Source organism: Sphaerodactylus townsendi, linkage group LG07, assembly GCF_021028975.2.
Source record: "Sphaerodactylus townsendi isolate TG3544 linkage group LG07, MPM_Stown_v2.3, whole genome shotgun sequence".
NCBI classification, from domain to species: Eukaryota; Metazoa; Chordata; class Lepidosauria; order Squamata; family Sphaerodactylidae; genus Sphaerodactylus; species Sphaerodactylus townsendi.
This window is the reverse complement of record NC_059431.1, coordinates 62784022-62806290: the sequence shown is the minus strand read 5'-3', so window position 1 is coordinate 62806290 and position 22269 is coordinate 62784022. Positions and strand designations below refer to the sequence as shown.

The 22269-nt window shown below is 40.6% G+C and overlaps 1 protein-coding gene across 2 annotated transcripts in view; it reads left to right on the top strand.

Annotated features, from left to right (window-relative positions):
* The window catches only part of FBN2 (fibrillin 2), a 203465-nt gene that overhangs the window by 83874 nt on the left and 97322 nt on the right, over positions 1–22269 (top strand). For both annotated transcript variants that reach the window (XM_048503187.1, XM_048503188.1), the window contains 5 exons: positions 1942–2079; positions 5782–5901; positions 8689–8814; positions 14854–14976; positions 17164–17286. In XM_048503187.1, coding sequence (XP_048359144.1) covers positions 1942–2079; positions 5782–5901; positions 8689–8814; positions 14854–14976; positions 17164–17286 — 630 coding nt within the window. The remainder of the gene's footprint in view (positions 1–1941; positions 2080–5781; positions 5902–8688; positions 8815–14853; positions 14977–17163; positions 17287–22269) is intronic.

Below are 22269 nucleotides of genomic sequence, written 5' to 3'. Positions count from 1 at the left end.
TATCACACATACAGATCATACTGTTCATACTGGTCAGAATATTAAAAAATGAGATTCAAATATCAGGGGTTGTGGAAATAAAAAGTAATATGCTATGCTGATATGCATTAATTATTACTCACAAAACACTTGGCAGTACAAGTTGCAGCTTGTGATGCATATTAGCAGGACAATTCAACCAATGACATTTATTGCTGAACTAGGAATTGAAGTACATACAAACTATTCTCACAGTACATTGCTGCGCAGCCCCCATAGTGAAAGCTTTCTCATTCATATGTCTACAGTTCATATTTTCTGTATTTTATAGCTTTTTGTGGCTGGAATGAGAGGTAGTATGTGTAAAGAATGAAATACCAAATACACTATTATAAAAATATACTCGCATATAAGTCAAATTTTTCAGCACATTTTTGTGCTGAAAAAGTCCCCCTCGACTTATACACAAGTGAGGTTTATTTTAAAAAAATATTTTAGGGTTTTTACTTTGTTGGCTGCCAGGGGACGCAGTTTTTAGGCTAGTGGTACCAAAACTGCAGGGTACCATCAGGTGACATTCCCGATGATACCAGCCAGGTTTGGTGACGTTTGGTTCAGGGAGTCCAAAGTTATGGACCCCCAAAGGGGGTGCCCATCCCCCATTGTTTGCAATGGGAGCTAATAGTACATGGGGCTACATTTTGAGGGTCCATAACTTTAGACCCCCTCAACCAAACTTCATTAAACCTGGAAGGTATCATCAGGATAATCTCTTGCTGATACCAGCCAGGTTTGGTGATGTTTGGTTCAGGGGATCCAAAGTTATGGATCCCCAAAGGGGATGCCCATCCCCCATTGTTTCTAATGGAAGCTAATAGTAGATGGGGTTACATTTTGAGGGTCCATAACTTTAGACCCCTTCAACCAAACTGCATTAAACCTGGAAGGTATCATCAGGATAATCTCTTGCTGATACCAGCCAGGTTTGGTGATGTTTGGTTCAGCGGATCCAAAGTTATGGATCCCCAAAATGGGTGCTCCCATCCCCCATTGTTTCTAATGGAAGCTAATAGTAGATGGGGCTACCCTTTTGAGGGTCCATAACTTTGGACTCCCTGAACCAAACTTTACCAAACCTGGGTGGTATCATCAGGAGGGTCTCCAAATGTTGGTACTGCTAACATAAACATTCCTCCCCTGACAAGCACCCTCAAATTTTTCCCAGATTCTCCCTTTAAATCACACATCCCTCCCTTCTGAGTGGATTTAAAGGGAGAATCAGGGTTTACAGAGCTAGTTTACTGTTTTTCTTTGAAATAAATATTCAGAAACATTTAACCTACTGATGCCTCAATTAACATAATTTTACTGGTATCTATTTTTATTTTTGAAATTTACCAGTAGCTGCTGCATTTCCCACCCTTGACTTATACGAGAGTCAATAAGTTTTCCCAGTTTTTTGTGGTAAAATTAGGTGCCTCGACTTATATGCGGGTCGACTTATACACGAGTATATGTGGCATACAATAATCCAGTCACAATGTAACAATATCCAGCAGTACAAAAAAGTGCATTATTTGGCACTTTAGGTTATGTACAATATTACACTAGACTGCAAAAGCACAATTTTAATGTCCTTCATAGCAAATGAAGAATAATTTCATCAGATAAGCAGTAAAATGTGTATAGGTCAGTGTTCTATCAAGGCAATAGACAATATTGTTGTTTATATGTTAAAGTCAATACAGTGTGAAAAGAAATTAAAATCTGTTTATCATTTGGACTCCAAATTTTGGTTAAGTCCAGGAGTTAACCAAGAGGTAGCGGACAGATTGAAATATACATGATACATATTAATCCTCAAAGTTCTGTTAGTACTAACATTGTCATAAAAACGAACAACTGTAAAAGCAAATTCATTTTATGTTGTAATGGAGTTTGGTTCTTCATTTTTTTTCTCAGCAATACTCAATCAAACAATAGATATCTGTAAGCATCATCCAAATCTTTGTTTAAATGGGCGCTGCATGCCAACCATTTCCAGTTATCGTTGTGAATGCAATATGGGATATAAGCAAGATGCAAACGGAGACTGTATTGGTGAGTATATCTTTCTGTTTTGCTCTTATTTTTCTTTCTAAACATCCTCAACCTCAGTATCACTTCCTATAAAAAAAATTTAGTCTTTTTTTCAACTGAATTTGTATACCACTTCTTGATCCCCTACTGTGCTCTGAAGCCTTCATCATAATGAAATGAGACAATTGCAATTGCTCTAGTAAGACTAAAAAATTATTAGTGTTAGTTAGTTTTACCAAAGTGATACACAATTGAAATTTCATTAAGGAAAATTGTATCAGGGAAAAGTTAGGTTATTTGTTATCTAGCTCTTGCTCTTAGAATTTTTGCACACTTTTTGTAAGCAATATAATTGCTTGTGTTGCATATTGGCATAATGTTTTGCACTGAAAAAATGGCTAAAATGAGACTGGAAACATGTTAAGTCTGCTCTGGTTCATATAAACTGATGAAAGTTATAGAGAACTCTGTGCAGTGTAGACAGAGGAGTTTTAGCAACCTCATATTAAGAGTGTCCTATGAAGTGGGAATAGTTACTGAATTATAATACATTACCAATAACCATTTTGAACTAAACTATTGTTAATTTATAAAAAATATTCATAAGGAAACTGTTTTTGAAGTTTTTGAAGTTGTCCAATTATTCTTTGGGGAAAAAAAACCTTAAACTGCTAACAACATTGTAATGAACTTCTACAAAAACCTGGCACTAAGGAAAGCTGTTTTTTGTACTGCATTAGTGAAATGCCACCATTAATGTAATTTAAGTCACAATTCTCTCAGAACTCTCTCAGTTCATGCAGAGGCAAGCAATGACAAATCACATCTGAACATCTCTAGCCTGTCACAATGGCACTTTCTACCACTGAGTGTAGTTTACTTGGTCCCTGTGTTATGCAAGCAGAGGAATCAAAAGAAAAAATGTCACCAGAGTCCATAGTCACATACGAGTATCATGCAAGCAAGGAATAGCATGCCACATAAGGCATGGAAGGAGCCAGTGACACATAGCAACAGTTTCTTACTTCCTTGATATCATCTTGACATTTCCACAGCTCACTTGAGATAAGAAGAAGCGTTCTCAAGTGTATGCCCAAAGGCTGCTTCCTAGAAAATTGTCATCAAGGAAAGGGACTTCCCCTCAATTCCCAAACCATTTGTCTGGGTAGAGACCAACAACATTTTGGACATTCTTCTTCCTTGACCTCTTATGTGTCTCTAAACCAATTTAATTTTTTAATTTCTGAGTTTCCATTCTTAAAGGGATGTAGGATGCTCAGAAGCTTGATAGCCCTTTGCTGTGAAATCAGGGTAAAGACATTTTCCTCTGAACACAACTGTAATCTGCCAGTTTCATTTGAGTTAGGGAAAATAATTTTAATTTAACTTTCTTCATTTGTGAGTATCACTGTTGGTATTAGTTGGCCAGGAGGGAATTTTTGTAGTTCCTTGTCCCTACTATGGACTGGAATTGGTGTTCAGAGGCTCCTTGTTTGAGGACTTTTACATGCAGTTTGATAAACCTGATGAGGTGTTCCCTTCTCTAGCCATTGTATATATTAAATCCAGATGGAGTGGGATCACTTGAATAAGATAATAGAGTTCAGATTTCTCTGACCTAGAAATAAAGAACTTTCTTGATCTCTAAACTATTCTGTCACTTTTCTCTTTATGATTAAAGTTTGTACCAGGGAAGACTCTCTGAAAGATTATCTTTGAAAATTTAAGGAAAGAGAATTAATGTGTGGGAAATAGGTGTGTGCACAATTTTTTCAATCAGTATTTTTCAAGTTTGAGTTTAATAGATGCAGAAATTTTCAAACCCCCCCCCCCCAAATCTGGGTCCAGCATTCAACTCTGCTTGCTGCCTCTGAACCCCACATGGAGACTGTAGGCAGTGCATGGAGTTGAACTCTGGACCTAGTCAGCCAACAGTTGAGTGAGAGGGGAGAGAGGTTCCTTCTGTAAAAAAAATGGTGGCAGGGCTGAAGTGTCTGGAAAAATGTCCAAAAATCTGCATTTTTTAGTATTCATTTTTTTGACTCCTTAATACTGCCACCATTTTGGGGTAGGGGGAGAAAGCTTTTAGTTCAACTTTGCTGAATTGCATACCCCTAGTGGGAAGCAAGAGGGATCTGTTCCAAGCACTACCTTCTTCTCCTGGGACTTCCAATCCAGAAAAAGTCTTGCCATGGTACTAAAAACTTGTTGAACTGTTACCAGAATAATCCCTGTGTCAGCTGCAGTCCCAATTTGCCTGAGCAGCTATTAGTTTTTTATGGAGGCATTTAAAACCAACAGCTGCTTCTGATGATTTTAGCAGAGGGAGGCTTTTCTCTGTATTTGGCTCTCAAACCAGGACATGAGTTTAGGAAATGCTGTATCCCCTGAAAGGTCAGGTTCACAAAGGATGAGTTTTGCCCTTCAAAATGCTCACTGCAATGTTTTGGACAATCATAATGGAATAAAGGTTTCCCTGATGGTACATTGAAGAGCAAGCAATGTTGTTGGCTGCCTTTGCCTTAGAAATGGTGTCATTGTCTCGAAATAGTTGCCATCCAGCACTTGTTAGTAACAACTATTAGTAGATGGATGTGCAAAGTCTTGGCATGCTACTGAGAGGAAAAAATATGTGTAGATATGCAACATTTTGAATAAACTTGGACATTCACAACAAAATTAATTCTATATTGTTATGATACAGATGGATACAGATAAACTTTAATGGCATAAGTTACAGAAGTTAAAATAAAATACAAAAATTAAAGGATAAAGTAAAAAATTAAGATTGTTCGTGCTTAAAAACCTGGCTGTTTGCTCTAGAGTATCCCTAGATTTGTTGTTTAATAGATGAACACTCTAAGCCCATCAATAATGTTGAGAGAAACTATGTTCCAGCCCTGTTATGAAGGGGGCTACAATATAGAACATGGTGTACAGTTTCTGCTGTTTTCAACGTGCAGATGCAAAAACATTCACTGTGAGGTGCATTGGAACCTCTTCCATCCCTCAGAGCAGAAGGAAGCACATTGCATCTGGCCAAAGTGATGGCATGTCACTGCTCTGGATCAAAAAGAGTGAACATGCTCTGGCATCAAAAAGCGTGAACAGATATCTGGCCATGACTAGGCAGCCATATGGCATGCCAACAGAGAGGGGAGAGCAGAACTTTTTTGCATGCCATCAATTCCAGATTTAAAAAGTCTAGATTTTATAGTGGAGAATATCTCGTTAGGAGGGAGCATGGCTATAATATCCAGAGGTAGGCCCAAATATATCATTAGTGCTGTATTTTCCAGGAGCAGTGACTGGATTTATAATAAACCACTACCAAAGCAAACAAAGAAGGAAAAATCCATTCTTTTTGCTGCAGATGGGCATATGTGTAGAAGGTAGTGAGGTAATTAATACCTTCTGTGGCTGTCTGGCACCATAAAGTAGAACAATGAAAAATTCTGCATAAATGATAAGTTCTGTACCCAGTTATTAATTTTTAACAACCATTTGGCTAATTATATACTTCTGCAAATTAGACTGCTGCCATTCTTAATCACTTGAAAATCTAGCCCAAATCTATGAAATGTTCGTTTAGTTTTCATGGTCTGCCTTTCTACCAAATGGCTTTAAGAGTCTTAAGAAATGTGTGGTCAAGTGTGATTGAGTTTGAGAAAGCTATTCTACATACGTAGTAAAATCTGATTGTCTACTTTCTAATGTCAACAGATGTTGATGAATGCATATCAAATCCATGCTCTAATGGAGACTGTGTGAACACACCTGGATCCTATTATTGCAAATGCCATACAGGTTTCCAAAGGACTCCTACAAAGCAAGCTTGCATTGGTAAGAAAGCATTACTTGCACATTTGTAGACTTTACATGTGCTTATGTTTGTTTTGAGTCAGTCCACTTGGGATTTTGAAAACAGCTGAGTTTTGTCTGTTCACTAAACTATGACATTACATTTGAAGGAATTATATTAAATCTAAAGGTGAGACAATGTAACAAATCTGATGGCATATGACAATATTCAAAACTCTGATTATCTTATAGAGATAGAAATGCATCTAAGTTTGAGAGTCAATCATGCTAAATTGTAGCTGCAGATCCCAAAATCCAAATAGGAGGTCATTGATGAAACAAAATTTATTTATCACTAGCGGGGCCGGCCACACGTTGCTGTGGCAATTGTCCTTCTCATCACAATCCACAACCCACACAGATGTCATTGCAGGTCCAATGATCTGCAGCATAGCCTTTTGGGGTGGTCAAATGGAATCCCTCTTTCCCTTTTCAATTCACATTGTTATATGGTGGTGTCTTGTTTTTTTAGTATAATGTAACCCTTTCCATTCCACAACTGAACTGTCCAGAGTGTGAATCCCGCTGTCCATGAGGCTGGTTGACATGCACAGTCCTGGCTTGGGTAAGGCAGAAGGCTATCCCAGTTAGGCAGCAGAGGCAGGGTAGTGAGGTACTCAGATCGAGGCCAGCTCCCTGCGTTTTTAAAGGGCCATGTGCAAAAGAAGTGGAGCCAGTAGTGTAGCTTCATGGCCTGGTGTGCCAGGAAAAAGACGTTTTACCTGGCTCAGGTATGGACTTTCGGTGATTTGAAGACCCAATTACCTGCCCGCAACAGGGAGGAACGACATGTGAAAATTTGGGGGCAATCCGTCCAGCCGTTTCGGCGTTAGGGAGTGACTAACAAAGTCACTGTTAGCTTTTTATATATATAGATTGAATCCCATTGAAGCTAGTAACAAGCGGGTTCTGAACATCACCCATGGGATTTGAGTGATCTTTCATTCAACAACATTTTGAAGTCTTTCACAAATCAAGGGTTGATTTAGGGCGTCAGCTACATTTCTTCTCAGTCTTTTAAAACTGATCAGTTATAAATTGAACAAAGGGAGTCTGTCTTTCACAAACTGAAGCCAATAGAATATATTAGTTTGATGAGTAACTTTAGTCCAATTATTTTCAGTGGGACTTAATCACAACTAACTGTAGCTAAACTTTAGGCCTTTGATAACCAGATTCTGATAATTATGCTTCAAAACTAAAGCACCTTATTCATGGGCCAATAAACACAGGTGTAGGACGGTAAAAAACCTGTTTTGGGGGGAACTTCGCACAGATTCCACCCTTAAAATGCACCTGCCCTGTGTTTCCCCCCAAACCAGTTTTTCTGAGAATTGCACTACTAGAGAGTCTTTTCAAAAATCCCAGATTGCAGCTACACACAAGCAAACATCTGGGCAGGAGGCGCTTTATTTGCCTCAATTTTCTTTTTTAAAAATTCCATGGCTTACATCTGCATAGCTATGCATGTGCAGATGGTTGTATCACGAGACATCAGCATGACTGTGGGGTCAATTGTGCATCCCACATCAGTGGGAAGTAAATAAAACAAAAGTGCGAAGGTGTGACAGTAACCCAGATTGTTTCTGTGCGCTTCAATTGCTGCCTGCATGGATGCATGTGAATGCAAATGGGTTATTTTATCTTGACTACAACCTGTTATACATTTGCTGTGTGGAAGGGGCCTAAGTCGAACCATTTTCTTTTGTAATGTAAAATTCACAAAATATTATTTAATATAGCATCCTTTTACAGTTAAATATTTTATTGTGGGTGTAAAAATAATTTACTAATTACTGATGGTGAAATATGTTTTCTTTATTAGGTTACATGGTGACTGGGGAAGATTTACATTAGAAAACAATGTCATAATCCTGGTGTAATTCAGATTTTGCAGCTGCTGGTTATAAACATTTTAAGAGACAGGAATTATGAGCATAATTCTCCAACATATTGTCTTGTTGCACCTTACGATTTCCTAAAGCAAGCATCAAATTACAGTGCTTGATTCAGTGGTGTCCATCCTTATATCAGGTTTTGTTGGGGTCAGGTCTAAGTCCAGGGCTGTCTCACCTTCCAGAGCTGCTGTTTTTGCACAAGTATTCCAGGGCAAAGTATCAGAATGGAGCAAGTAGGGAGGGATTCTCTTCACCTGATTCCCATACTCTGTTCTACCAGTTGCCTGGCTCTTGGGTCTTGGTTTTCATTGCTAGCTGCTCATGGATATGCCTTTTGAATGCTCCCACAAGGGAAGGGCAACCCCAGGCTTATCCCATCCTCCCTCCCTAACCCAGTCCTGGGGAGTGACAAGTCTTTGACCAATGGATCCTTGTTTTGAGTTGGGTAGCTCACCAGCCATTTCTCATAGGTCTTATTAAAGGGCTGGCTGCCTCTCCTGATATCCTCGAAGAAGGTAAGTGCAGCTTTCTCTCCCAGCTCCTTTACTGGAGCTCCACTGAGTCCCAGCACCAGGGGCATTTCTGATAGGAACTCAGGTGACAGGCTTTTGCTGCTAGGAATATTGCTGAGACCCAACTGAGCTCCATCAAGCTGGCTCGCTCCCAAGTCAACTCTGTCATGACTGTGTCCTGCTGTGACCTGACAGACAACTTCTGTGGTTTCAGGGCTTGCTGGTATGGTGCACTTTCAGTGGGGCTTGCTGTCTCCAGAGGCATTAATTCAAATACATTAAAATAAACTTCATCATATTTTGTTGCTGTGTGGAAGGGGCTTTAATGTTCTTATTAATTTTTGCTTTTTTCCCCTTAGATATTGATGAATGTATTCAGAACGGTGTCCTTTGTAAAAATGGTCGCTGTGTGAACACTGAAGGGAGCTTCCAGTGTATTTGCAATGCTGGTTTTGAACTGACCACTGATGGGAAAAACTGTGTTGGTAGGAAAAACTTGGATATTGCTCTTAGTTTTTCTCTCTTCTCCCAATTTATTCCTTGGCCTAATTCAAGGTGCTATCATTGACTTTAAAGCCCTACATAGTTTAGACCTAGCATGCTTTAAGGACTGCCTCCTTCCATATAAATTTAGTCAGACACTATAGTAATATTTTAAGGCTTTATTTTGGATGCCTCAGTTTTCTGAGGTTAGATAGATGGCAACCCAAGAATGGGACTTCTGGGCTATTGCACCAAAATTATGGAAATCCTTCCCCAGGGAGATTTGACTGAGCCCTTCTATCAGTGTCTTCACTGACAGCATGTGAACACTTTTTTCATTTTGTCTGAATTACCTGAATTATCTCTCCTTCCTGCTTTATGTTTGAATTGCTGACTTCGTGTTTCATGTATGTATTTTAGTTTTAATTGAATTTATGATGTATTTTTATAATTCTTTGTTTTTGTTGTTAGCCATCTTGGTTGTCCTGATGAGGCAGAAAGGCAAGATATAAATTTTGCAAATAAATAAATACTTTGCAGTGGTGCGGGGGAGGGGGAGTACCATCAAGTTACAGCTGACTTATGGCAAGTCATGGCAAGAGATATCCAAAGGTGGTTTCCATTGCCAGCCTTTGCAGAAGGGTTGGTATAAAGACTTGTATCTGTGTTTTGAGACCATTCAAATTTCTGGTATTGTGATTCTGTTATGTTTGTTTGTTGCTTGCTAAAGTAGGTACAGCTTCAGTATGTTTGTTTGCAACAAATTAATATGGAAGATAAATTTAGTATTCTTAAAGTGATTACCAGTTGATTGTGATTTAGAATTAACACCATTGTTTGTTTTATATTTGTGAGATACTATGTTAAATTGATATTACTGTTTTGACAAATAAGGCTACTGAGATTAATCAAAAGCTATTATTAGAGCTCATTATTGAGTGGGGTCTGAATTTCCAAGGTACCAACCTAACAATTTGCTAGCAACAGAGGTTGGTAACTGACAGTATAGTTCTGTAATACCGAATTTGTTAGCGTATTAATGTTGTTAGTGTGCATAGTGTTTCAGATTCTGATTTGAAGCTTCAAATATCAATCAATGAAAGAAGGCACAATGTTTTTCTGTAATATATTATTATTGTTATTTATTACATTGGTAGAGTGCCCTTTCCCTCATTCACAGCTTGTGTACTTCACTATTATAATGTATCTACACTAATGTGCAGAGCATGGGAAATAAACAAGATGAACTCGAACTCTTAACACGGCATAGCAAATATGATACAATAGAAATCACTGAAACCTGGTAGGATGAGTGTCATGACTGGAATGTAACAATTGAGGGGTATATCTGTTTCAGAGAATTAGACCAACTAGGAAAGGAGGACGAGTAGCATTATATATTCTGGATGATTATATCTGTGAGCAGGTCCATGACTGAAACCCTGCAAACCAGGTTGGGAGCATCTGGGTAAAAATTAAGGGTGAGAGAAACAACAGTGATCCTGTTGTAGGGGTCTGTTTCAGACCCCTAAACCAAATGGAAAAGTTGGATGATGCTTTCCTGGAACAGATGACCAAACTTTCAGAAAGGAGAGAAGTACTAGTAATGGGGATGTAAATTATCTTGATATTTGTTGGGAGTCAAACCCTGCCAAGACTATAAAATCCAACAAAATCCTCACTTGACTTGTAAACAATGTCATGGTCCAGAAGTTGGATGAAGCAACAAGGAGATCGACTATTTTAGATCTCCTCCTAACGATGATGATCTGATTAATGGGGTGGAAATGGTAGAATCCTTAGGTGGAAGCGATCATGTTCTCCTGGAGTGCAAGCGTAGTCTGAAATGCATTCTAGACTTTAAGAAAGCTGATTTCAGTAAACCTAGGAAACTACTAGGTGTGATACTGTGGTTAAGAATACATGATGTATTCTTAACCATAGTATCACAGTATTCTTAACCACAGAGTGCATGATGGATGGGAGTTTTTTGAAGGCACAATTTCAAACAGTTCTAGTGAGGAGAAAAAACGTAGTATCTAAGGAAACCAGGATGGATGTAAAAAACCTTTCAACTAAGCTAAGTTTTTAAAGAGACATGTACAAGAAATGGGAAAGCGGGGAAATCACCAGAGAGGGCCTCAAATAGCCTGGATTTGTAGAGAGAAAGTCAGAGAAGCTGAAGTGCAGAATGAGCTCACGCTTGCCAGAGAGGTTAAAAACAATGTAAAAAGACTTTTTGTTTATGTTCATAGCAAAAGAAAGAGAAAGGGAGCACTGCGTAAGGAAAGATGGCAAAATGCTAATGGGGACAGAGAGAGGCTGAACTACTCAACACCTTCTTTGCCTCAGTCTTTTCCCAAAAGGAAAACAGTGCTCAACCAGGGGGAAATGGAACAGAAGATACAATAGGAGAAATATAGCACAGAATAAATACAGAGATAGCACAGGAATACCTGGCTGCTTCAAATGAATTCAGATCCCCAGGGCATGATGAATTACATCCCAGGGTATTTAAAGAACTGACAGTAATCTCAGAACCACTTGCAGTAAACTTTGAGAATTCCTGGAGAACAGGAGATGTCTCAGTAGACTGAAGGAGGGTTAGTGTTGACCCCATCTTCAAAAAGGGGAACAATTACCTCCCAGTCAGCTTGGCATCAATACCAGGAAAGATTCTAGAGCAGCTCTATAACCAGACATTCTGTAAGCACTTAAAGGGGAATGCCATGACCCAATAGGCAGTCTTCCCTTTTTTACCCAGTAATCCCCTGTTTTAGTTCTAGCCAGTCAGTCAGAGCGAGGTGCCAAGGGTAAATGGAGACTGGAATATTTGTGACATTTATGGTGGTCCATAGAGCACAAGTTAAGGTTAACAGCAATTAGAATCAGACAAAGACTGAAAGACTAAAAGGAAGCAAGACACAGTGGACTTTCTTGAAAGCAGCCAAGAGAAGACACAGTCTACAGCTTCAAATCTACTAAAGACAAGCAAGTACTCTGATTTAGATAGACCCAAGTGGGGAGTTAGGATCTTGATTCTCCTAAGTAATAAACCTAATGTTGAACTGTTGAACCTGGCTTGTGTCTCCTCCACTCTGTCCTAACCAAGTACAGGGCACCAAAAACAGATTCACTTGGGGGGGCAGAACAGCACCCCATGAGATACTTTTAAGCAAGCTAGTAAAATATGGGCTAGACAATGCTACTGTTCTTGGATTTGTAATTGGCTGGCTGACAGAATGCCAAGGGTTCTCAGCTATTGCTGCTCTTCAACCTGGAGAGTCGTGACTACTGAGGTGCCACAGGCTTCTCTCCTGGGCCCAGTCCTATACAATATTGTTATCAATGACTTGGATGATGGAATAGAGGGCGTACTAATCAAATGTGCAGATGACACCAAATGAGGAGGGGCAGCTGATACCCCAGAGTATAGGGTCAGAATTCAAAATGACCTGGACAGTTTAGAGAGCTGGTTCAAAACTAACAAAATTAATTTCAACAGAGATAAATGTAAGATACTACCCTTAGGCAAAAAACACACACAGAGATATAGGATGGGTGACAGCTTACTTGAAAACTGTACATGTGAAAGGGGTTTGGGAATCTTAGTAGACGACAAACAGAACATGTGTCAGCAGTGTGATGCAACAGCCAAAGTCATTTCCACACAGCAAAAATAAAACATCCTTTAGACATTTTAAAAGAGCTGTTTTGGCATTTTGTGTTCCTACAGCACAAAGAACACAAGTGTTGCTAGCCAAAATAATTCTTTTTTCCTGTCTTTTGTCCTGACTGATGGAGATCTGGTCAATTTCAGAGCTATGCCCACCATTTTTTGTGCTGCTTCAGAGATTCTGCTGCCTCTGCCATTTTTCAACTGAGTTTTCCTCTGTTTGCAGCTTATTCATACATGATTTATGTGTAAAAAGTATATGAATAAAGTTTGTTTTGCTTAGCGATCCTGTGCACTTGTTGTTTTTCCTTTTTTTGTTTTGAGGGGTATGTCTGTGAAGCTACGACAGCACAAATATGCGCATATTGCAGCTTCTTTAATTGTATCATCATAGCTTCACAGACATAACCCTCAAAACACAAAAAGGAAAAATGATGTGTGCACGATCGCTAGGCAAAATAAAGTTTATTCATCTATTTTTTACATGGAAATCATATGCGGATGAGTTGCAAGCAGAGGAAACATCTGTAGGGAACCTTAACAGAATCTGCTGCAGCACACAAAATTGCAGACGTGAATAGTGAAAATTAAAGTAGGAGGTTTGGGTGGGAGAAATAAAGCATTTTTTGCTTGCTTTTGTTCACTCGGCAGGCAGGATACATCTTCAATCCAGATTGAGGGGAAAAGATTGCTAGAGTAGCTATATTTGAAAAACCCGGGTTGAGAAAAATAAAATTTTCTGAGGATGTTTTGGGGAAGAGAGCTGTGTGAAACTCTTCCCCCAAATGGTTTTTAAAATGTCCTCAAGATGTTTTATTACTGATGTGTAGAAATGACTCAAGTCCGTAATAAAGAGACAAAGCAATGTGGGAAGCCTGAAAAAGTAAAACATATTGTTTCACCTAAAACATTCCCATAGGTGACAATAGAGATACTCCACAAAAATCTTAGCATATTGTTGCCATTGATTCCACCAGTGCAAGGGGTTGACCAGGCTCTGGAGGCTGACTAAGGTCGGTCCCATCTTCCAGAATGCTCCTGGAACACCCCCACCACACTGGGGCATTGTGGGAGCACTGATGTGTGGATAGGCACCACAACTGGCCTTCACAGCAACTGGCCTTCCCAGTGGCTGGATACCAGTGGATTTGCCCCTCTGCTGGGGTAAGTGACCTGGGGAGGGCATTTCTGCCGCTGTAAGACTACGTAGCTTCCAGAAAGGTATTTGACCTCACTCTGAATTGGACTGTAAATCTGTTCTAATTTATAACAGCTATTATGCATACAAAAATGAGCCAAGTTGAATGAAAAGAGATTCAGAAAAAATTAACATCTTCAAGCTGCCTTTCCACCCAATTTAGGCCGTTTCCGCACGGCCACGCTTTGGGGGTGCGGTCGGCGTAAATGACACCGACACCCCCCCCGGACCATTTGCACGGACGGTCCCGGTAGGGGTGGGGAAGACAGCGCAGCCTGCACAGAGGCTGCACCGTCCCCCGAACGCCTTACCGTCCCCTCAGCCTTCCGGCGCAGTAGCTCTGGAGTCACAGGGCAGAGGGGCGTGTCCCCTGGCCTGTGTGACATGCCGGAAGGCTGGAGGGGGCGGTAAGGCGTTCAGGGAAGGGGAAAATGGCACCTTCCAGCCGCTGCCATTCCCACGGCAGTGTTTGGAAGCCGCTGCTTTCGAAAAACCTCACTCCCTGAGTGAGTGCCTCTCTCCCTGAGTGAGGTTTTTCGAAAGCAGCGTATTCGTGCCGCTCGGGGGTTACAAGGCCGGCGCTGCTGCATTGCAGCAGCGGCAGCCGTGTGAACCCCTCCCCAGGGACGCTGTTTTTAGCGTCCCTGGGGCGCTCTTTACCGCCCATGCGGAAAGGGTCTAAGGGTCCCTAAGGCAGTGAACAATGAAAACATTTTAAAAGATTTAAACCACATAAATGTTTAAAAACAATTTTAAAACACAGTACACACCATCAGGAAGAAATATCGATAAGATTTTGTGAAGGAACACCAGACACAACAAGAAATTCTTCATCTGTGACAGAAAGGGAAAGCTAAATCTCTCTTGGGATGGAATTCCATAATTTTGAGGCCACAGTGAAGAAGGCCATTTCTTGGATTGCCATTTGTCTAGCCTCAAATGACAAGGGCCTCTGAAAATGACTGTAGTGGCTGGGTAGGTTTATATGGAAGTAGGAAATTCTTAAGACATTATCTTAAATAAATATGGACAGTATTAAAAATGGCTTTTCTTGCAGAGAGAATTTTTCTTATCCTTCTGAAAGGGTGCATCCCTTGAAAAAGATCTGACTTGAATCAAGCACATAATTTTTTTCAGGGACATAAATCTTTGCTGCTTCCTTTTCAGATCATGATGAATGTACTAGTACCAACATGTGCTTGAATGGGATGTGTATAAATGAGGATGGCAGTTTCAAATGTATATGCAAACCTGGGTTTGTCTTGGCTTCTAATGGACGTTATTGTACAGGTACATATATCACATCACCTTAAGGAAATCTTGTTTGAATGTTCACGTATCTACTAAATTATTGACCTCTTGTAAACATGAGTTCATGGTTCATAGTTTATTTGAGCTTAACAGCCCATAGGCCATACATGAACTATCATAAACATGAGCAATGTACATGATGCACAGAAGAGAGGGTGTGTGAGGATATGAGAAGTGCATGTGGACCTCCTGTTTTATATCGTCTTGTCTGCATGCCTATCTCTGTGCTCAGGTTGACACAATAAGTAGAAATCCAGGGTTTGTTGAGCTCTACAGAAGCCTCCATACAATGGTACTACACCATGATCAACTGGTTCAAGTCATATTGGTGACATTTGGGAGTCAAGCCATACTGTACATTTTTTTAAAAAAAAAAAGAAATGCCATTAGGTACAGAAATATGAGAAATGGTTAAAGGCTTTAGATCCAATCACTTTCATCTGGACATTAAATACATGCTAAATTCTGTGGATTTAATGTATGTATGACCAAAATATCTGGTTATTACAGAATGAAATCTTGGTCCTCTCCCTTCAGACCACATTCTGGATCATAATCTGATCTCTTGGAGACCTGATGTGGGTGTCTGAGGAAGGTTTGCAATGGAATGAGGTCCTCTCCCTTCAGACCACATTCTGGATCATAATCTGATCTCTTGGAGACCTGATGTGGGGGTCTGAGGAAGGTTTGCAATGGAATGAGGTCCTCTCCCTTCAGACCACATTCTGGATCATAATCTGATCTCTTGGAGGCCTGATGTGGGGGTCTGAGGAAGGTTTGCAATGGAATGAGGTCCTCTCCCTTCAGACCACATTCTGGATCATAATCTGATCTCTTGGAGGCCTGATGTGGGGGTCTGAGGAAGGTTTGCAATGGAATGAGGTCCTCCTTGAATACATTCTGGATCATAATCTGATCCTCTTGGAGGCCTGATGTAGGGGTCTGGAGGGAAGGTTTACACAATGGAATACTCCTCTCCCTTCAGACCACATTCTGGATCATAATCTGATCTCTTGGAGGCCTGATGTGGGGGTCTGAGGAAGGTTTGCAATGGAATGAGGTTTCAGCACCCAGAGATCTGTTTATGAAGTAGTTACTCTTAAGAACATAAGAACATAAGAACTAGCCTGCTGGATCAGACCAGAGTCCATCTAGTCCAGCATTCTGCTACTCGCAATGGCCCACCAGGTGCCTTTGGGAGCTCACATGCAGGATGTGAAAGCAATGGCCTTCTGCTGCTGCTGCTGCTCCTGAGCACCTGGTCTGCTAAGGCATTTGCAATCTGAGATCAAGGAGGATCAAGATTGGTAGCCATAAATTGACTTCTCCTCCATAAATCTGTCCAAGCCCCTTTTAAAGCTATCCAGGTTAGTGGCCATCACCACCTCCTGTGGCAGCATATTCCAAACACCAATCACACGTTGCGTGAAGAAGTGTTTCCTTTTATTAGTCCTAATTCTTCCCCCCCAGCATTTTCAATGAATGCCCCCTGGTTCTAGTATTGTGAGAAAGAGAGAAAAATTTCTCTCTGTCAACATTTTCTACCCCATGCATAATTTTATAGACTTCAATCATATCCCTCAGGCGCCTCTCCCTCTCCAAACTAAAGAGTCCCAAACGCTGCAGCCTCTCCTCATAAGGAAGGTGCTCCAATCCTTCAATCATCCTTGTTGCCCTTCTCTGCACTTTTTCTATCTCTTTGATATCCTTTTTGAGATGTGGCGACCAGAACTGAACACAGTACTCCAAGTGCGGTCGCACCACTGCTTTATATAAGGGCATGACAATCCTTGCAGTTTTATTATCAACTCCTTTCCTAATGATCCCCAGCATAGAGTTTTCCTTTTTCACAGCTGCCATGCACTGAGTTGACATTCCCATGGAACTATCAACTAAGACGCCCAAATCCCTTTCCTGGTCTTATTTGTGTTTACTTGTTGCTGTTTCTTACATATATGTTTCAGATGTACTGAGGCAGGAGAAATTACCATTGGATTATGTCCATACACTGAGCATTTTTATCTTATTTATTTAATCCCACACTGAGTTCAAATGGAAAAAATAGGATAAGCCTGATGGTACAATCATAAGCTTTCTAATTAATAGGATGTGTATATATTTCTATTATATAGTACTGAGTAAAAGTTATGTTTTTTCTCTGGCTAGATATTGATGAATGCCAAACACCAGGAATTTGCATGAATGGCCATTGCATTAATACTGAGGGATCATTTCGCTGTGAATGTCCACCAGGTTTAGCTGTTGGTGTTGATGGTCGTGTGTGTGTAGGTAAGAAAAACCTTCATAGGTTTGTATCAGTCGTTCCCAACCTTTTTTCACTCACATACCCCTTGGCAATCCATTTCCCTAAAATTATATCCCCATATTAGCAAACCCATTATGTAATTTTTTTCCACATACCCCCAAATGCTCTGGCACATACCCCAGAGGGTACGCATACACAATGTTGGGATCCACTGCTCTATATGATAAAATCTATTCTGATTGCTGAAATTGTTTGCCTACTGTTTTGTTTACTGGTATAAATTAGTTTTAGTTTTCTGAAGCTCTGGGCTAGTAATATCTGAAACTACATTCTCCTCTGGTTCCAAGAATCAAAGTCCTAAATACTTAATATTGCAGATTTGCCAGAACCTGTTCAGTAATTCCTCTTTTCTGTTCTTCTCCCATATTTAAACCAAACAGAACAAATTTGATTTTATTGATTTTATGACTAGTCCCAACAATTGAAGATTTTTGTTTGGTGGATACATGAGAGCTCTTTTTCTATAGCAACCTTACAATTATGGAACAACCTTCCCAGAGAAGTGTGCTTGGCCCCCTTTTTTTCAATATTCAGTTATCAGTTGAAGACCGTTTTATTAAGAATGGCAGTTCTAATTCTAAATTCTAGAATTCTAAAGTCTAGAATTCTAAATACCAGTTAATCTGGGCTATTGAGTTTTGCTTTGAGTTTCCTCTAAAAAGAGTATTTTATGTTTATTTTGTGAGGTCTGAGTGAGGTTACTGAAGTTAATGTGACAAACCTGATAAGACCCTGTGAGTCTTGTGAGAAGGAAGTTATTAGCCAGAGTTCCATCTTATATATGGAACTGTACCATCTTTAAAACACCTGAATTTACCATTTAAGCTAATTGAAACTGACCAAACTTATATGGGCTTGTATCCAAAAACAAATACTGCTTCTCTGCCAAAAAGTTCTTTTTGCAAATATATATTTATCCCGTCTTATCCATTCCTTTCTCTGAGTTTTTCATTTCCCATTCTCATTTCCTATGTTGTTAAATAAACCTTTTATTCTGTTTAAGTTATCTCTGCCTTAGTATTATTTTGTATTATTATTATAACATGAAAAATGTTGCCAAGAAAGGTTTCAAAATAATGGGTTTCCTTCACATTCTGGGATAATAACTGGGCTGAAGGAAGCAACTCAGTCCCTGAGGTGAAAAAGGCGGGAAAATCTGACAAGCTTCCTCAGTGAGATGTTTCTTTGCCCTGGTGATGATGGAAGGTGTGTGTGTGGGGGGGGGGGGGGGCTGTCGCACCAGGGAGTTTAACAAGAGCGAAACGCAGCTAATAAATGTTTTAAATAGACAAATAAATAAATCACTTATCTGGTGTAAACTAGGTAATATACAGGTGCTAAAAGTTTTATAACAATGCAGACTGCATTAATGTTCAGGAACTCTTGTTCTTTCATTAGTCCCAAAAGGGCAAGCCTGGGAAAGATTTCCTCAGCTGGTGAGATTTGCTCACCACCAAGTCAGCTGTCAAAGCCCCAGATGGGGCAGGTATGTATAGCAGCAGGAGCCTCCTCTTCATCTTTTTGGTCTTATATTCAGTTCCACATGGGGACAGTGCACACACAGGCCTGTCACGTACAAGTGTGACAAGCTTTTTTTCTGAATTCCCATCTCTCCAGAATGCTCCCTTCAAGCTGATGGTCATGAGGGCAAAGGGGAAGGAAGCAACGTACAAGTGTGACAAGCTTTTTTTTTCCTGAATTCTCATCCCTCCAGAATGCTCCCTTCAAGTTGATGGTCATGAGGGTAAAGGGGAAGGAAGCAATTTCCCCACTGTGCTCTTTTCACCATGGCATTAGAAAATGGGCTTTCTGTGCTTCTAAGCTCTTGGTTTTCTGAGTCATGGGTATTGTTTCTCTGATCATGGAGAAAAAAAGATGCAGCTTTATTTTTAAAATGTTTGAAGTGTGGAGCAGAAATGGCCAAAAATGATGGCCACTCAGAGTGTCTCCTGTACCTTGGTGAGGACCATATAATGGTGGCATATAATGGTGTTATGGCTTCCAAATTAAAGGCCACCCTGTAAGAACAATTGCTGGCTCCAGACACTTCAGTTTGTTTGTGTGAGTAAGTCCTTGCAGCCCCCCTCATTTCTTTTGGTTCCCTCTTTGGCACCCACTTAAGGGAATAGGGCCTTATCTTTGCCCCCTTCATCTAAGCACAGTAAGAGTTCGAAGCTGGCAAGGGATGATTGAATTTTGTCATCTGGGAATCCTCCAGTCCAAAAATGGGGCTGGGAATCCCCCTCCCCACAAAGAACAGGTCTGACTTCCTCTGAGATCACAGCCCTGGTCATGGGCATCAGCACCAGTCATCCTGTTCATCTGTATGCTCGAGCAGAAAATGTTTGCATCTGATGCGGACCCAGGACAACTGTTTTTCTTCCAAGTTGGAAACTCTTTCATCTGGCTATCCAGCATTGCCCATGGCTAAATTGATATTGGGGCTTCGAGACCACTGGGATGTGGAACAAAAGTCCTCCTGATGTTGCGAGAGTTCTCAAGTCACAGACTTAGACTGCCATAACTCTTTGTCTACATGGCGTCAAAAAGGATTTTCTAGGTTGACTCATCATAATACCAAGGACTCTCAAAACTGAGAGGTGGTACTTCTGTTCTGGCATCCAAAGCAAAGAGATCTCAACACCTGGATCCCTGGCTCCTCTAATGGATGTCACAATGTGGTGTCTTGCTGCTTCTGCATTGTCATCATTCTACCTCATCTCGAAGCAGGTCGCGTCAGCATTTGGGCAACCGTTATCCTTCCTCTTGCATGAGTGGCTTGGCTAAAATGAACAGGTCACATTGGTAACAGAGGTGGGGGTAATTCTGCTACTGTTGTCAACATCTACTTCCTGCCCTGGGATTTCACCAACCTTATACAGCTCTGAGGTTTCATCTCCCCATGACTCAGCTCCCAGAGATTGTCGATTCTGTGGATGTTCGCAGGAAAGATACCCAGAGTCCTGGTATTGTTAACAGGAGTTTACCTGGGTCTTATTAAGATCATGGTCAGAACAGGTCTCCACATTCCTCTAGTCATTGTCGCAGTACTTCGATTAGTCCATGGCAAGGTTGATAGCCATCTCAACTCTGGGAGTTGTCTCAGCACCATGATTCTTCTCAGTGTTGTGAGTCTTCTTGAAACCATGAGTCACCAAAACATCAGAAATTGCCTTGACACCATTAGTCACTTCAGCATTGGGAACCACCTTAATGCTGTGAATAGCTGTGACATTGCAGTAGTTGAGATTCTACCAGTTTGGACTGGCTTTCTGCAAATCGTCTCTCAGCCACCTTGAGGACTTTGGCAGATTAATCTGATAAGGCATTGGATTCTCCTCTTGAGGATGATTTTGGCCAGATTGCAGATGTCCTCATATTGTATTTACAACAAATTATTGGGATGATCAATGATTTTAACACGTCCATTGTTCCATTAGTGGACAGTTCATCTGATTCATCTGGATTGTACCTCAGGTTTCACTGTGGACTCAAGTTCTACAAATACACAGTGCTGCCTTTTGACCTTGCAATGGCACTGAGGGTCTTCACCAAATGTTTAGCAGTTGTGATGGCCCACTTGGCCATGAGGGGATGTTATATCTTCCCTTATTTGGATGATTGGTTCTGTTAGGGGATTCCTATGAGGACCTGGCTCACCAAATTTCAGTCACCACATCCACCCTGGAAAAGTGAGGTTTACTAGTCAATTTGGAAAAATTGGTTATCACACCCTGCCAATCAGTTGAATTTATTGGAGTGGTTTGGGATTTGGATGCTAATAGGGCACTTCTTCTGGTATCCAGAGCTTTGACCATTACTGAGCTAGTGGAGCATTTCAAATGCAACAGATTTCAGATGCCCATTAGCATACAAAGGCTTCTAGGATGATGGCCTCCACCACAATGATGGTGGCTCAGGACAGATTGTGTATGAGGGCACTGCAGAATTGGTTTCTGCATAAATATAACCCATTCTGGGACTATCAATTTCTAAAACTTCTAATCCCTTGGTAAGTGATCAGATCTCTGTCATGGTGGACCATCCCATTCAGGCTTTTCCAGTGAGTTTCTTCTGGAGTGTCATCTTATGATCTACAGTTTTTTTATGGATGCTTCATTACATGGCTGGGGAGCTCATTGTGGTAGTTATTCCACACAGGGATCCTGGTCTCACTATGAGTCTCTGCTTAATATCAACATGCTTGAGCTTCGTGCAGTGAGACTTCCTTTTATTTCTTTTACAAAGCTGGTTTCCAGGAAGAATATTCAAGTAGTCATGGACAATACTGCCACCAAATTTTATATAGTGAAGCAAGGAGACACAGAGTCCACTTGCCTCTGCAAAGAGACCAGTCACCTGTAGATGTGGGCTCTGGAGCACAAAGTTTCTCTGTTCGCTAATGTTTGGGCAGATACCCTGAGAAGGAAGAACTGATTTGGCCACAAGTGGTCACTAAATTAATATTGGCTGGACAAGGTGTTCAGTATATGGGGTAAACCCCTTGTAAATTTGTTCACTTCAATTCAAAACACCAAATGTCATCAGTGTTTCTCCCGAGCAGGGACAGGCCTTGGGTTTCTGGAGAATGCATTCCATGTTGCATGGACAGGGACATTTTGATATGGGTTTCTGCCTTTTCCATTTGGTTGTGGCCAAGGTCCTAGCAGACCAGTTATACTGAATCTTGATCATGCCAGCTTGGAGCAGGTGACATTAGTTTTCAACCCTGCAGAGGATGGCCCAGGGCCAAGTTCTTTTTTTCCTCCTGGTGGAAGATTTTCACCTGTTAACATAATTCAACTTGGTTGACCTGTCTTATCAAGTGGCATTCTTGGTTGCCATCACATCCATATGAAGAGCTGGAGCCATTCAGATTCTGTTGTGTCACCCACCATTTCTTAATTTTCACTCTGATAAAATTGTGCTAAGGCCTAAGCACTGAC